This window comes from Oculina patagonica, chromosome 11, assembly GCF_052425735.1.
Source record: "Oculina patagonica isolate OP01 chromosome 11, crgOcupat, whole genome shotgun sequence".
Taxonomy (NCBI): Eukaryota; Metazoa; Cnidaria; class Anthozoa; order Scleractinia; family Oculinidae; genus Oculina; species Oculina patagonica.
Window position 1 is genome coordinate 2,083,717 of NC_135768.1, and position 17,450 is coordinate 2,101,166.

A 17,450-nucleotide genomic window follows, 5' to 3' on the forward strand; every position below is an offset into this window, starting at 1 on the left:
GCAAACGTCAACACAGCCAAAAAACACACCACAGTGCACGCAATTGGTTTGGCATGCTACCTGATTGATAGGACAAATTCCGTGTTACAAAATAACACGCCTGTTCAGACATAAACATGCATAGAAGATAAGTATTTTCTGTCAATAATACCTGGTTTTGAACTGAATTGAGGTTATCACGCGGCTGTAAAGAACTAGTAGGTGGAGTAACAAAGTGGACGAGCCACAGTGCACAGGGACTGCGTTTTAACCAGAGGTAGAAGGGTTTCGAACCGCGTGACACACCAGAATTTTGAGTAGTATCCGATAACACAGAATTTTTAGCGACATCAAACTTTCGCCAAAAAACGTTTTCCCGCTCGTTCACAACCCTAAAGCAGATTCTCCAAATTCGCGAAAATTAATTGTTGCCAAATATCGCTCTTCTAAAATAGCACATTATTGTAAAGGTGTGGCAAAAATTTCGTAAAGTAAGTTCCACTTCTTGGGTAAACAGAAATAAAACAAAGAAATCGACCCCCTAGCCTGTTTGTTTGGTCAGCACCATGAACGCGGCCTCTTGCTTCTGACCAGGTCTGATTTTTGGAGTATGCACAGTTTGCTCATTTTCGATTGTCAGCATAAACGACCGGAAGTCCGTGAATGATTCGCGGAGGATTGGGCCAGAGCCTACGTTCTTGTCTATCAACTTTAAAAGGACCAAAAAGGAATTGCGCGAACGGGAAAATGCTACCCATGCGAGGCGCAACCCTAAAAACTAGTAAGAATGGTGATAAAAATCTTAAATTACCATAAATACACTCTTGGTGTGTGCAATATTTCACTCTTTGTGCTGACCAAAAGGAAAGCGGGCTCATTTGACCAGACTGAGAAGAAAGCAAAACAAAGAAATACAAAAGTCACATTTCTGGTAATGGTAAATTCTGTATATTTGTATTACAAAATATATATGTTCATTTACCTTTCATTTGTTGACAATTGACAATTGCATTATCTTAAATACTGTTTCTAGCTTCTACATGTTCATTTAATGACATATGTATGTTAAATATACACTTATGGCTGCCAATACGCGCTTAATTATGATTTTAAATAGTCTATGGTAACTATTACATAGTTAAATAACTGACATTGATTCCATCAAACATCATGGAAGCCTCTCAGAAATATTAAAACTTAAACTAAAGTTTCACAGAAGCCATCACTACGTCTTGTCTACAAGTTCACAATAACCAATCACAACTCGGAAGTAAAACACGTGACCGGCGCTTAGCGAGGGAAAACATGTAACGGGCGTCAAGCGCGGGAAAACATGTAACCAGCGATAAGCGCGGGAAACATGTAACCGGCGTCAAGCGCGGGAAAACATGCAACTTGGGAGGCGGGAAAGTCACGATAGGTAAATCACGATCGCGTTTCAGCTCGAGCTTGATTGGTTGAAAAATAAACCATCCTCGATGTGATTGGTCAGAGCGTGAAATATGATCTTCTTTTACCCAATGAGTTGAATCAATGAGAGTCAACTTATCCATGGGTTGGTTTGGTTTTACGTTCCTTAAATTCACTGATACATAGGAACCTTCAAAAACAGCTCGGAATAAAAAGAGAGCAAAATACCTTTACATCATATTTTAAGTTTGCTCTTCAGTAATAAATATGATCCCTATGAAACTTAAACAAGGCATGCCATTATTTACAATTCACTGTTGATGGTATGAAAACCTATAAAAACGTTTTTCCTGTACTAAAAATATGACTGCATGGCACTAAGAGCATGTAGAAAAAGCTACGTTTTCACAAAAGCTGAGGAAATGATCGCTTAAAGCATGTGGTTTGACTAATCCAGGGCTAGCAAATTGTGATTTCCACTGAATTTTTTACACTTACGTTTTAAACGTTTGATACAGTGGTACCTCGATTTAACGAACCACGGTATAACGAACAATATTCTTCGTTCTAGTAATAGAAAAATATATCATAAAGAACCCCCCGAATAACGAAACCTCAAGTTATAGCGAACGCATTTTGCCTGTCCCTCTGCCCGCCGTTATATCGAGGTTCCACTGTTCTCTCAAACTGTAACTTCAAGGGAACCTATGTTAAATTAATCAAGAATATATAATTTTATAACTACTATCCTCATTAATTTTAATTTCAGCTGAACACATTGTGTTTATATCATTACAATTATTATGTGTATCACCATCATTTCTGAATTATTCATAATTTTATAATATAATTCTAATTTTTGTGACAGGCCCGAAAATTTCTGATACCAAAATAAATAATTTATAATTATAGTTATAAATCATCATTATTATTATTAAATGATTATTTTGATTTTTACTATGGCAATCCAATCATCTTGGAGCTATTTTATGGAAAAATTAGCCTTTAATTACCATCACATAGGTTCCCTTAAAGTGTCCTTAAATCTAGCTGTAAGTGGAAAACACTTTTTAGGGTATTAAAACCCTGATTAAGTTTTTATCCTGGATTAGTGTTAATTGTCTTTTGAACAACCCACAGGGCTTGGACATAGAAAATGTTTGGAAAAATTCAAACTTTTTGTGACACGAAAACGTTACAAGATGATTTTACATAGTACACCTGAGTTTGCAGAATTCATTTATATGCCTGTGCTTCTTGTGTGACCACATGGCAGCTGTATTTTACTTTTTGAAATAAAAAGGAATTTATTGGTATAATTAGCCTATTTAAGCATACATTTTTCATCAGACTCGGGAAAAAAGAAAATTTTCGTTTACCAATTTGACCTTTTAGAAATGGTTTTTGATGTTAAAATAAATAAGGGACTCAACCTGGTCAGAAGGTTAAATAATTAAAACATGTCTACATTCCTTATTTACAATGATTAACAGGCCTGGAAAAGTACAGACGTACCATGAATGTACAGACGTACCATAAACGTACATATGTACCATATATATGTATTAACAGTACATTTAGGTTTGTAGCTACCAAAGGCTAGTTCTAGCAAATTAGACAAAGAAAACACTGAAAAACAGCCTAATTAATTGTACAATCAGAATGCCATTATAAACTCTGGGCTTATACAACTTCGTAAATGGTTTTGGATGACTGGGGGAGCTTATATCTGGGGAGGGAGGGGGGGGGGGAGTGTAAAAGACATGAAAAAATGTTGAATTACAAAGTTGTGTGAAGACATTAGTAAGTTAATTTGGACCTTCAGATCAAAATACAAGAAAATTGATTATGAGTACAACTTTTGAAACCTAGTCCTTATGCTTTCAATTAAGTCATACTCGTACTATGATCTGAAGGCCCTTAATATGGAAAACCTGAATGATTTATAAATGGAATAATTTTCATTAGCAGACAGATCTATGAGCCTATTTATAACCAGGGGATACTTGATAAGCGAGGGATTTATAACCAGCATTTTACCATAGATTACAAAGAAAACTGGCCTAGTAGAAAAAAATTAAGCTTTTAAACCTTCCCCCAGATGGCTGACATCAAACAATACTTGCTCTCTGTGTATTTTCTTTGTTACCATTTGTTGAAATTTCTTCATCTGAATCTGAGACTGCTTCGCTTACCATCACATGATATCTGACAAAGATAATAAACAAATTAAAATGACATAAATAATAATATAAATTTAAAAAATTAATGGACTCACAAAATGGTCGACCCTAGGCTAGGAAGTAAAATATTTATGTGTTTGTTTGTTTTTGTCAGTTGGCAGCAGATGAGAACCCTGAAAATACCAGGAAATCAAAACAAAAATGTCGCACTCAAATAGTGTGGCCTTAAAATTATTACTGGCTAAAGCTCTTTTCAGTTTTTGATAATGTCATATAGCTCTAGCTTGATATTTTAGGGCACGGTGGATGCCCAGGCGGGGGTACTCCGGCTTGTTAATGACGGGGATGATCGAAGGATTTTTTTGGGTTTGAAATTTTTGATTCCGGGATTTTTTTGGGTTGGAAAATTTGGCAAGTATTTTTTGGGGTATTTAAAAAGTGCCTTGCACAGCCTTATGTTTTTATGATATGATGAATAAACAAAAAGTGTGTTCTGTCATTGCCTCTCCTGGCAATTTTGGGGTAATTTGACAAGGAATTTTTTAGGGGGTTATTTTTGGTCCAGGGATTTTTTTGGGTAATGACGGAAGACTTAGGGTTTTTTGGGGTTGTGAGTTTTGCCTCCATTCGATCATCCCCGTCATTTACAAGCCGAAGTACCCCCCCTGGGGGTGGATGACACAGCATAGTGAGCTTCATTGGGCTCAATGGTTAGCAATACAATGTTCCTTCAGTTCCCTCCCTCCCTATCCCTTCCACCCTCCCTTCCCTTCACAGCTTAATCTTAGGCTAGATTGCCATGTATACCTCCTTGCTGCTGAGAAGAGATTATTACCACCCTTGTCTCACGGCACTTACCTGCAATAGTTTAATTAGCATATAGTGTTTAACTTAATGGAGATGTCCGTTTTGTTCCATTCAGTATTACTAGCGATATTGTCAATGTCAGCCTTCTTACTTGATCGTTCTTGACAGCCATTTGCAATTTGAATTATCCCAAACCAGTGTGCAGATACCAGGGCATGGTGGGGCATAAAAACTGAAAGACAAAATGACGTGTGAGATGCCTTGACAAAGTATGTTTACCAATGACAAGTGTCATAAAGCCTATTTGGGTTTTCTTTGTCAAACTGCATTTATCAGCAAGAGACAAATAGCATTGACAGATACCAGACTTTAATGGGTTAACTATTAAATGAAAGCAAGTTGCATGGTCAAGTCTTGGAATGTGTTTACCAGTGAAAGACAAACTGACAAATTATTGTCAGACCGTTTTACTGACTTTGGCAAAATTATAAGATAAACTGACTGATGGCACAGAGCAGGTATGCGGCAGGTATATAGTTTTTTTAATGAGAGATTATAATCAACAGATGTCAGACTACGAATCGGTTAAATATTATTGATGAAAGATGGTTTTGATGGGTTTGTCAAAGAGCTAGCAGGGAATAAGCATTTTTGATTATAACAGTGTGGATGATCCGTAAAATGCAAGCATCTATTCAACAAAACCCTTAAACGCGATAATTGATGAAAATGCATCAACAAAAACGGATGTTGATGGGTTCTTTAAATGAAAGACTGTAGAAATGGTTTAGCAATAGCAAAGTTTTTCTCTTTCAGCATTAATGTCGCTATTATAAGAAAATAGCATAAATTCCTCTTGCAAGAGTAATCCTTTCTAACTTTGAAATGTAACCTTAGCTTACCCTGTAATTGATGATTCACAATCTGAAATAGGCTCAAGCTCTTCAACCCATATCTCGTCAATTTCATTTGCATTCTCTTTCCATCCCGAGTGAGGCTTGGGTTTGAACTTAATTCCAAACTGAATGTCTTTACTGTGAAAAAAAAGAAACATGATAGTCAGGGTTGTTGTTATGGGCCGGCTGCCGGCTAATTTCACCAGCTGAAAGAGAACTTAAATCCGGCTGAAATTTTACATGAAAACAAAGACTTTTAGAGCTGCCAAGGCCAGAAAAACCAGCTTGGCTTGTTGATGAGCTGGCTAAGTGTTTTCTTAGCTACATCCCTGGATAGTTATGTGCTGTCTTAAGCCCGGGCCAAACAAGGATGAGAGTTGATGAGTGTTGACTCTCATGAGAGCTGTAGTCAACTCTCATCAACTCAGGCCAAATATTAAAGAGAAAACTCTCATGAAAAATTTGAGCACATTCAAAGTAGATGAGAGCACGCAGGAGTCGATGAGAGCGCTGGAAAGTCGACAAGAATGCATGTGAATTTCAGGACAAACAAGAGCGAGAGTTGAACTCTCATCAACTCTCATCCTCGTTTAGCCCGGGCTTTACAAACTGTAACTTTACTTCGAGGAAAAATTGGTGAAGAAATATAGTTACAGTAACAGAACTGGTCAACATAATTAAAACTATTATTAAAACTAAAGGCTGCCTAGATCTTCAGTGTAAAATTGAATAAACTTTACAATGTGGATCAGTAAAACTGCTTCCAGGGACACTTGCTAGCATGCACCCAGGGGGGGGGGGGGAGGTACTTGCAGTATACATGACGGCGAGGTCCGACGTATTTTTTTCGGTTGAAAATTTACACCCTCTGTATTTTTTTGGGTCAAGAGATCTGTCATATATTTTTTTAGGTCTTAAAGTCTGTTTTATTGAATAAATCAGTATAGAGGTGCTAGGTCTTGTACTTTTTGGGGTAGAAAATTTTGATGTCAGGTATTTTTTTGGGTGTAAAATTTCAGGCTCATGTATTTTTTGGGTTCGCAATATGAAGCTCTGTCGGACTCCCCCGTCATGTATACTGCAAGTACCCCCCCTGGGAGCACGCACTGCTGTCAACGTATTTGGTGAAATCAACCAATCTGGTTTGTTGACTTAACTAGAACCAGTTATTCGACTTCTGATTGTTGTAGTTCTGAGAATCACCTTGTAGCTTTAAAATACCACGCTATTGACAGTTCAGCTTTCTGGTTATCACAGTCTACTGTATATGCGAATGTTTTCTTAGCTCCTGGAGAGAAAAATGTACAAATGAGAGGTAAATTACAGTTACTGTATTTCAACTAGCCACTGATTAGAAGCTATTTGTGAAATTAAACGTTTTCCTAAAAAAAAAAACACAATTAATTAACACTTTAATTTTTTTTATACATCACTTAGATAGCTTAAACTAGCCAAGACAAATATATTGCCACTTACGCACCTACTTGTAAGGCTAGATCAGCCAAAGCAATGTGGCATTGGAAAATGAAAAGAAATGAAATGCGGCTGTCACTTATAAGGACTGCTCCAACGTCAAGATTTTCTCACTAAAATTAAGGCCTTGTGGTCTTTGTACCTTATTCCAGTGTAATACCCTTCTGTCACAGTGTGTGTAAGGAGGATTTAATTTATTAATTCCTCACTTACCTATTGTCTGTTCAGTAAGTTGAGGATTGTCTTTTACTTCTAGCTACAAAAAATCAGAAAATAGTGATTACTTTTATTAATAAAGCTAAGATCTCTTTTTAAGGCAGATTGTCAAGAGAAGTGTAGTGTCCATACAATATTTTTTGTGCTTTGAGAGCCATAACAAGTGTCTTGTTAACAGGGAAATGGCCAGGCTGTAATCCAGAAAGCCTGCGAATACGTCTGCCTCCGCGCTCCGACCCCCCTTGCAGCAAGCGGGTTGGAGCACGGAGAGGCGGATGTATTCACAGGCTATAATCCAGACTTCTATGGAGTCAAATTATTTTTTTATTTAATTTAATTAATTGGCTAGCAGGCTACCATACTGCTTTGAGAGGCATGGTGGCCTAATGGCTAGTGCACTGGACTCCATATTAAGGGGTCCAGGTCCCAGGGGGAGTACTCCGGCTTGTAAATGACGGGGATGATCGAATGGAGGCAAAACTCAGGACCCAAAAAAATTCCTAAGTCTTCCGACATTACCCAAAAAAATCCCTGGACCAAAAATAACCCCCCAAAAAAATCCCTTGTCAAATTACCCCTAAATTGCCAGGAAGGGCAATAATATAACACAAAGAAAACCATAATAAATTGAACGCTCGTGTTTGTTTATTCATCTTACCATAAATACGCCAAGGCCACGCCAAGGCACTTTTAGTTCGTTTTTAATACCCAAAAAAATCGCCTATTTAAATCAAGTCACCCAAAAAAATACTTGCCAAATTTTCCAACCCAAAAAAATCCCGGAATCAAAAATTTCAAACCCAAAAAAATCCTTCGATCACCCCCGTCATTTACAAACCGGAGTACCCCCCCTCCCCCCCCCCCGGGGTCCAGGTCCAAGCCCTGGCCAGGGCACTACGTTGTGTTCTCGGGCAAGACAATTTACTCTCATAGTGCCTTTCTGCAGTTTCTCCACCCAGGTATATAAATGGGTACCAGCGACATAATGCTGGGGATAACCCTGTGATGGACTAGCATCCCATCCAGGGGGAAGTAGAAATACTCCTAGTTGCTTAATGTGACAGAAACTGGGATGAGCTCTGGCATGATGGGCCACTAGGCTCAAACACAGACTTAATGTCTTACCTGCCATGCAGCCTTCGTGTTGTATTTTAGGTTTCTAAGGGCAAGTTAGGGAACTGTATACATACACTTACTGAAAACTACAATCACAATCTCACCATGTGTTTAGGAACTGGAGGTAGACAGCCATTTTCACATTGGCAGGTTCCACCAAGCTCCTCAGGTAGATCTTCAGGATCAAAATAATCGCACAGCTTGTGTAGCTCGGAGCTTTTTAGTACCACACATTTAGCTCTGGTCTTAGGGTCGAGAAATATCTTGGCTATTTTCCAAAGAACAGGAAAAACCCTAAAAGAGTCCAATGAAAGCACATGAGAATAATGATAGCAAACTGTGCTAGGCAAATCTCTTGCTAAAAATAATTATTCTCATGAAGCAAGGACTGTGGCCAACAATTTATTTTAGGCAAATAATGAACGCACATGAAAATGATTTGATGGACTCTGGGCAAGAAATTATGGTGTGGTCACTCCCAGGGGGGGTACTTGCAGTATACATGACGGGGAGGTCCGACGTATTTTTTTGGGTTGAAAATTTCCACCCTCGGTATTTTTTTGGGTCAAGAGATCTGTCATGTATTTTTTTAGGTCTTAAAGTCTTTTTGATTGGATAAATCAGTATCGAGGTGCTAGGTCTTGTACTTTTTGGGGTAGAAAATTTTGATGCCAGGTATTTTTTTTGGGTGTAAAATTTCAGGCTCATGTATTTTTTTGGGTTCGCAATATAAAGCTCCGTCGGACCCCCCCCGTCATGTATACTGCAAGTACCCCCCTGGGTGGTCACTGGCCTTTCAAGGGTTTGAATCCACCTGAAGTTCAGCTTCAGTTACACTAACATTGACATAAAAAAAGAAAAGAATGACAACACGATGGAGAGAAACAGAGCAACAGGGCTTACAGAAAAAGTTATTACCAGTAACAAAAACTTACACTGTCAGTGAAACTAAAAACCAAAAGACCATGACTGTGTTGAGAGGTTGTATAACTCTCATGGTTCCAAATTTTTTAAAACATGCATTCACAAAAGAGGTTCACCATGGGCAACACTTGCAAGTATTCTTTTCTTGTAAATTAAATGACTTGAAAGACAAAATTTGAATTAAAGGTTTGATGCCTGAACCAAGTAGCTATAAGGCAACGATGTTACCAACCCTCATTTATCAGGGTGGACAAAAATTTCATATTTTCCTGACTAGGTATTACTTCTTCGGTCATGACATAGAGTTTACTTACCATGGGGTATTAACAATAAATATCTGGAAATCAAAGAAATAAATTAAACATAAATAATAAAAATAAAAATAAATGAAAAAATAAACAAACAAATAAAAAAAATAGAAAAAAAAATAACAGAAACATATCAGTGAAAGCTCTAGCGTAGAAATGTGCCATGAAATTAGACACACACAAGTTTAATTTGAAATAGATCTTATTCATACCTTTCCCATTCTTTCAGGGTAATAATCTTGATCAAGTTTTGCCAATCTTTTGAAGGCACTCAAGGCTTTTCTGTTTAAGTGACACAGGGATTTAAATGCATTAGGTAATAAGTGGTGTGTTTCGCTGACCTTGCATTAGGCGAATTATCAAATAAGCCAAATCCACTTTTACACTTGCTTCAGCTTCTTCTGCAGACCATTGATATTCTTCTCTTCATTTTTCGATCTTGTTTTGTTTTTCACAAGATATTGAATGCATGGCATTTGAATTCCCTGACTTTTCCCTGACCTTGAAAATTTTTTGTTTGTCCCTGACTTTTCACAGACCGTGGCAACCCTGATAACTAAGAAAAGAACTTTGATATAGAACAGCTGACTATAAAGCTTACCTTAGCATCATTGTTGCCCCAGCCATGTCATGAATATGTACCATTGTTTCTATAGGTCTTTCCTGTAACATAATTGAAACAACATTCTTTAGAACACAAGCTACACAGAATTGAAAGCACCTCTACTATGACCAAAACGTCCATTCCAGTATGCCAATAAGAGATTGTCTTAAAATTCAACAATAGGAGAAGCCACGAGCCAAGCGGCCCACACTGCCGGAGCTTATCCCGGTTTCCGTAGCATTAAGCGGCTAGGAATATTTCTACTCCCCCCTGAATGGGATGCTAGTCCATTGCAGGGTTCCCCCCCAGCATTATGTCGCCGGTACCCATTTATACACCTGGGTGGAGAGAGGCACTATGAGAGTAAAGTGTCTCAAGTGCCCAAGAACACAACACAAGTGACCCCGGCCGGGGCTCGAACTCGGACCGCTCGATCCGGAGTCTGGCGCACTAACCATTAGGCCGCCGCGCCTCCCAAAAAAAATTCAACAATGACCAAACATTATAGGCATGCAGGCATGCAATGCACGTAAAGAGGTCTGAAGCTGTACTCTTTGCACACATTGCAGGCCTATCACACTAGTATTATAGTCATGCAGCATGTACAGAAAGTTATGTGGCTCTGGGCCTTTGGGCACATTGCAGGCCTAGGCCATAATAGGCATGCATTGTGTACAATATGCTATGTAGCTGTTACCCTTTGCACACACTGCAGGCCTATGATACTAACATAATAGGCATGCAATGTGTGCAGAGAGCTATGTAGCTGTAGTCCTTTGTACACATTGCAGACCTATCATACTAGCATTATAGGCATGCAATGTGTGCAGAGAGCTATGTAGCTGTAGCCCTTTGTACACATTGCAGACCTATCATACTAGCATTATAGGCATGCAATGTGTGCAGAGAGCTATGTAGCTGCAGTCCTTTGTACACATTGCAGACCTATCATACTAGCATTATAGGCATGCAATGTGTGCAGAGAGCTATGTAGCTGTAGTCCTCTGCACACATTGCAGACCTATCATACTAGCATTATAGGCAAGCAATGTGTGCAGAGAGCTATGTAGCTGTAGCCCTTTGTACACATTGCAGGCCTATCATACACGCACTATAGGCATGCAATGTGTGCAGAGAGCTATGTAGCTGTAGTCCTCTGCACACATTGCAGACCTATCGTACTAGCATTATAGGCACGCAATGTGTGCAGAGAGCTATGTACCTGTAGCCCTTTGTACAAACTGCAGGCCTATGATACTAACATAATAGGGATGCAATATGTGCACATAGCTCTTTGCACGCATTGCAGGCCTATCATATTAGCATTATAGGTATGCAATGAATCGTAATGACAAATACTCACAAATTTCTTGGAAAGATCAGTCATTCTTTCTATTTGTTTTTCATTATTCCAGATGTGCCATCCAACAAACTGGTCTGCTGGTAGCTGGAGAAAGAGAGAAAATTGTATCACTCAATTAACACATCAACTGTTTACCCTGCCTCCTCTTGAAAAATGAAACTACTGTTGAGAAGACTTGGGGAAAATGGCATTTTACAGATCAGGAAGAACAACAAAGTCAGCAGCAGCAGAGAACAAAGGGACAGGAATCATGCAACAAACAGTAAAGCCTTTTAAGCCCAACTTGCTCATAGCTCTTGGCACTCGAATCCAGTTTCAGTAGCATGTAGCGATTAGGAGTATTTCTAATCCCCCTGGATGGGATGCTAGTCCATCGCAGGTTACTCTTCGGCATAATTCTGTTAGGTTTCCCAACAATTCGTGGTATTCATACTTCTGGGTGCAGAAAAGCACTGTGAGAGTGAAGAGTCTTGCCCAAGAACACAACACAATGACCCCGGCCAGGGCTCGAACCTGGGCCATTCAATCCAGATTTCAGTGCACTAATCACAAAGAACAGTGCTGAGACTTTAGAGCGGTTTTCACTTGAGTGTCGAAAGTAAATTGCGTTTGCTTTGGTTTTGCATTACTACGCTTAGTGATTGGCTTAAAAATCTCGCGCCACTTTCTCAGCCAATCAGGAGTAAAACCAAAACCAATCGTGACTAGCTCGCGCACGTTTTCCCGCGCTTTGTGCCAGCTACATGTACTTGCTTCGAGTTTTGATTGGTTCACTGTCCAGATTGTCTGTGTCCTTTGTGATTGGCTGAAGTAATTACTTTGGTTTTGGTTTTACGACACTCAATTGAAAACTGCTCTACTTCTCTTGCATTACTTGTCACTTCTACCTTGGCAGAAGGAAGATTAAACTGAACCAGTTTAATAAATTCTGACCAACCTTTAATAAAGCTGTAGTGTCAATTCTTCCTGTGTGTTCAATGTAGCAAGGCCGTCCAAGTTTGTCATGTTTGTGAAAACCTCCAGATACAATCTTTAACACAAAAGGAAAAAATTTGTTAAGATACAGCCAAAGAATGTGAGGATTATTCTATTATTCATTGCTATTTATAGTTTATAGTGTTAATTGCCTTCATTGTATATTTTTTTGATCATATACATGGACAAGCAAAAATATTTATGAGTTTTTCACAACCTTTTATACAAGGCAAAAATTTAATAAGTACATACATGTGCATAGTATTCCTACCTTTCTTACTTCCTTGTCAAAGGGTCTCTGTCAATCACATGAAAATAAAATTTATAAATAAAAGTTTTAATAAATATTCACTGATTTCAATGAATTGTATGTTAATTGACTCCTAGGAAACTACTGTATGACATTGACACAGTTGACCAGGCATTTCAATCACTGTTTTTTGACCCATTTAACAGGGTTTTCAGACAAAAAAGAATTGAAAAAGGTGGCTTTATTGTCGAAGTAGGTGGCTGATTTTGCCATCATTTACCAAAGAATCAGAGGATATCCAAGCAGAGTAGCTGACCAAGAAGGTGGTGATTTTCGCGGGCTGCTGGCAACTTTTGACAACTTTGTAATTAAACAAAAATCCAGACAACTTAATATGCATGTACAGTGAGCATGAGCTAAATAAATGCCACAGCTCTGGCACCAGCCATCTTGTTATGAAATCACTGGATTATCACTTATGGTGATTGACTGACTGAGTCTGACTGACTGACTGACTGACTGGTTGACTGGCTTACCGACTGACTGACTGGCTGACTGGCTGACTGACTGGCTTACCGACTGACTGACTGACTGATTGACTGATTGACTGACTGACTGGCTGGCTGGCTGGCTGGCTGATTGACTGACTGACTGACTGACTGGCTGACTGATTGACTGACTGACTGACTGACTGACTGACTGGCTTACCGACTGACTGACTGATTGACTGACTGTTTGACTGACTGACTGGCTGGCTGGCTGGCTGACTGACTGGCTTACCGACTGACTGACTGACTGACTGACTGACTGGTTGACTGGCTTACCGACTGACTGACTGACTGGCTGACTGGCTGACTGACTGGCTTACCGACTGACTGACTGATTGACTGACTGACTGACTGGCTGGCTGGCTGGCTGGCTGACTGATTGACTGACTGACTGACTGGCTGGCTGACTGATTGACTTCACTCATGCTATAAAGAAATAACTTACATTATCTACAAAACATTTTGTACCAAGAATACTTACATCGTGATCAAGGATACGATCTATGTCATTGTTAAGTCGCCAATCTCTTGTTCGTGTGAATTGGCTGCAAGTAAAAGAAGGCAAATTACCAGTAAATTGTAATAGTTTTGTTAATTTTAACAGCTCAAGATGGATTCTATGAGTTATTAAAGATTTCTTCCCTTTAATTAGCTTAGGGAGTATTCATGTTAATAATTATAGGTGAGAAATCGAGAAGAAAATTGAGCATGTAAAGAGAATGATTGTTCACTTAGACTTCACTGAAATGACTGATTATAGTGATAATTTACCTTGTGCTCTGCATGCATTGCAGACCTATGACTCTAGAAAGACTGACATACCTGTAAGCTGCCTTTGGATCAAAGTTGCGTGCACGAAGAAATCTCAGAAGAGTAGCCTAGAATGGAAATAGAAATGTCTTTACACTCTGAGTTTCCATGAGTTTCTGATGAAGCCTTGAAAGTTTGCTTATGAATCATTAAACATTGTTTAAGGAACCATTGAGATATATTTGGGGCTAAACGGTGAGTTGAAATAACCTGTCAAAGTTTAAAGGGCTGAGGAAAACTTTGCTGCCTTCAAAAAAGGGCTGAAGAACATTAGATATTGTTAATAGTCAGTGCAAATAGGTTAGAAAAATAAGGAGTGTCAATATTGAATAAGTACAGTCAGTATATACGTATTTGTCTTAGTGTTATTTTTGTTATCATTTATTTTAAGTTACGTTATACACGACCACATCAGCTCTGCTGTAAAATTATCGTGCCTAAATAAAAGACATATTATCATCATTATTATTACTATTATTGCAAATTTGATCAGTGATGAATTTAGACATGTTTTTGTACCAAGTGAGTGCCATTAATATTAAGATGGTTTTCGCCCAAGGCCTCTTAGCATGGTAACAGTTTAAGTACAGCTAACAAAAACCTGCCAAAAATTTAGCACTCAAGCTGACCCCGCGAGAGAAAAATGGATTTGAAGTTGTCAATATTTCAGTTAAAACGGACGTTTCGCACCAGTTCAAAACAAAATGGCGCGTGTTTTTAACATTTTTACGAGGTTTTACTTTAATTTTCTTGAGAATGCTTTAGAATTTAATTACGGGGTCACTAAGACAAATGAATTTCGATAAGATCTTTTAAATAGTATACAAAATGTTGCCGCGCTATGAGTAGATTTTTGGTACTTAATTTTCGCACTCATTGCTCGAACCATCAGCAGAATCCGTCTTAATTATTATAATTTTTTTGCTGGAATTTAAAATTTGATAAAGCAGATTCCCTGGGAAGCATGTAATGTATTTTGTAACAACAGAAGCTTCAATCAGTCTGGCATTTTTCATTAGCAATTCAAGAGCCAAGTTAACAACACAATTACCAGTATTTTTATTAACTAGTACATAATTTACATTTTAACAGATTGCGTACCAAAAAAGTTATTTCTCAATCAGATGCTTAATATTGAATTTCTTAATTTTGATGTCTGTAAAATTTCCTGAAATAATTATTGTCTATGCGTAGAACTATCTTGGTCAATCTACAGCTGTGAATGTTTAATTACTAGCTACAAAATTAGAAAACTTTTGAAATCTCACAACAATAAAGAAATACAGTATGATTTCATTAGCAAGCTGACTTTATTAAAAACAAGATTTCTTTATATCTCATTTTATATATAAGTCAACCATTTACAGACAAAAAACTAATTTATATTTGAGCGTCAAGTTTTTACATTTAGATAGATATTATGATGAAGAATTTTTTGGTGCATTTCTGAATTTTTTAAAAATCCATTCTGATAAACAGATTGCGTACCAAAAAAGTTATTTCTCAATCAGATGCCTAATATTGAATTTCTTAATTTTGATGTCTGTAAAATTTCCTGAAATAATTATTGTCTATGCGTAGAACTATCTTGGTCAATCTACAGCTGTGAATGTTTAATTACTAGCTACAAAATTAGAAAACTTTTGAAATCTCACAACAATAAAGAAATACAGTATGATTTCATTAGCAAGCTGACTTTATTAAAAACAAGAAGATTTCTTTATATCTCATTTTATATATAAGTCAACCATTTACAGACAAAAAACTAATTTATATTTGAGCGTCAAGTTTTTACATTTAGATAGATATTATGATGAAGAATTTTTTGGTGCATTTCTGAATTTTTTAAAAATCCATTCTGATAAAAATTAACATGCTTAAGGAATTGTCACTAAGGCTTTGTAACAGTGCCAATGGTATTTTAAATAATGGATGTATAAGTTTTGCATAAAGCAAGACAAGTCTAAAATTGATTAAAATAAACATGCTTCAACAAACAATGTTAATTTCTTTTTGCCCTTTATTTCACCCTGAGTCTCGGAAACGATTTTTTGTTAATTTTTACAGGATGAAATAAAGCAACAAAGTAGCGGACTTTCATTATAAATGCAAGAAAAACAAACGATTAAAAAAAATAATTAAATAATAATATTCTATAGGAAACAGTCCATAAGCTTGTTTTCCATAGTTGAGGAAAAAATTTTTAACATTCAAATTTCGAATCCCCACCGAACCACTTCTCGCTTACTATCTTTTGTTGAAAATATAACATTTACTTTTCGTCAATGTAAACAAGTTATTACCATATAGGTAAGTTACACCTCTTTGCGGGATTAAAGAAACGCAGCAAATATAAAGAAGAACTATTAATATACAGTATATATTTTTTTAAAAATTTAACCTTAACAAGACCCAATGTTTTGAATACAAACTTCTCAACTTGAAGTACATGTAATTGTAAAAATGGTACGTGTACAAAATCATGATCAAATTAATTCTCTCGTATTTTCATTCATTCTCATATTTTCGGAAACATTGTAATCATTGGAATAATCGTCGACGGCTTCTCTTAAACAAGCTGAAAGACGTATAAGGCATTAATGACACCACAAAGCGGAAATTGCTGTGTTTCAACATTCAATTTTCACATCTTTAGATCGTCATTTGCCAGGCAGTTTCACTCTCACGCAAGGCTATAATTTAATTTATATTACGTTTCATCGACGAGAAAAGCTTATATAAACACACAGGCGCAATCGGATGTTAGTCCGTTAAACAATCGAGGCAATTTACAGTTCTCGCCAAACTTGTTGTACGTTTAAGTGATACACAAACTTGTCACTGATCGTAAATTGTAGATTTCGTGCAGCTAAGATCGTATTGTCCCGTAATCTCCAGCTCTCGTTTAATACCTCTTACCTCATCTGTTAATGTCTCTGCTGTTACCATTTCTTTCAAATCGTCAAGGGACTTTTCCTGAATGGGCGATAAGTCGCCCAAATATCCACTCATCCTGAACGATCCTGCTCCAAAGTTGTTGAACTGTTGTAAGCCGTTTATGGCCGTGAAAACGGGAAAATTATTATGCTTTCTCCGATATAATTACAGGACCCATTATAACGGGTGGCTGCTTGATAGACTACGTTATCTGCCTCGGACGACCTCGACCCGTATGGCAATCATTTGTGAATAATTTATCAACTTCCAACTTTTACGGAAAGGCAAACGAGTTGTTTTGATGAGAGAGGAGGGACGAGGACCCATATCCATACAAAACCCGCGCATTCTTGCGGGTGCAGTGAAGAGAAGCTGTATGTCATCATAGTGCAAAGAACAGAGTACAACTCAAATATTTCAAAAACGATCCTCATATTTTAAAGTTATATTTTAACGAGTGATAGAAGAGTAGATAATGCCTTCTAAGACGCTTTTTTGGTGGAAAATATCCGAGAAAAATGAAATAAAAAGAAAGAGTTTGAAATGATTAAAATGCTAGAGTCTCCCAACGCCACTTGGCGGACTAACCAATTGGAACACGTGGCAATAGTCCGTCAGTTTCCCGGATGTACCAACACTCGGTTGCTTTGC

General features: G+C 37.6%; 1 protein-coding gene across 2 annotated transcripts; it reads right to left on the bottom strand.

The window, feature by feature from the left end:
- Positions 1-910: 910 nt before the first annotated feature.
- Positions 911-17,123, bottom strand: LOC144629439 (uncharacterized). 2 transcript variants are annotated; one of them, XM_078487644.1, is made up of 15 exons: positions 16,782-17,123; positions 13,875-13,930; positions 13,534-13,597; positions 12,526-12,552; positions 12,217-12,309; positions 11,280-11,363; positions 9,914-9,975; positions 9,525-9,594; positions 9,319-9,341; positions 8,185-8,374; positions 6,962-7,004; positions 6,479-6,563; positions 5,282-5,413; positions 4,531-4,611; positions 911-3,597 (listed from the first exon to the last, which is right to left on the bottom strand). In XM_078487644.1, exons 1-15 carry the CDS (start codon positions 16,872-16,874, stop codon positions 3,501-3,503), a joined length of 1,200 nt encoding a protein of 399 aa, XP_078343770.1. In that variant the 5' UTR covers positions 16,875-17,123; the 3' UTR covers positions 911-3,500. The 2 variants fall into 2 exon arrangements, with proteins under 2 accessions (XP_078343770.1, XP_078343771.1); XM_078487645.1 differs by having other exon boundaries at positions 13,373-13,597; positions 16,782-16,804.
- Positions 17,124-17,450: the final 327 nt, after the last annotated feature.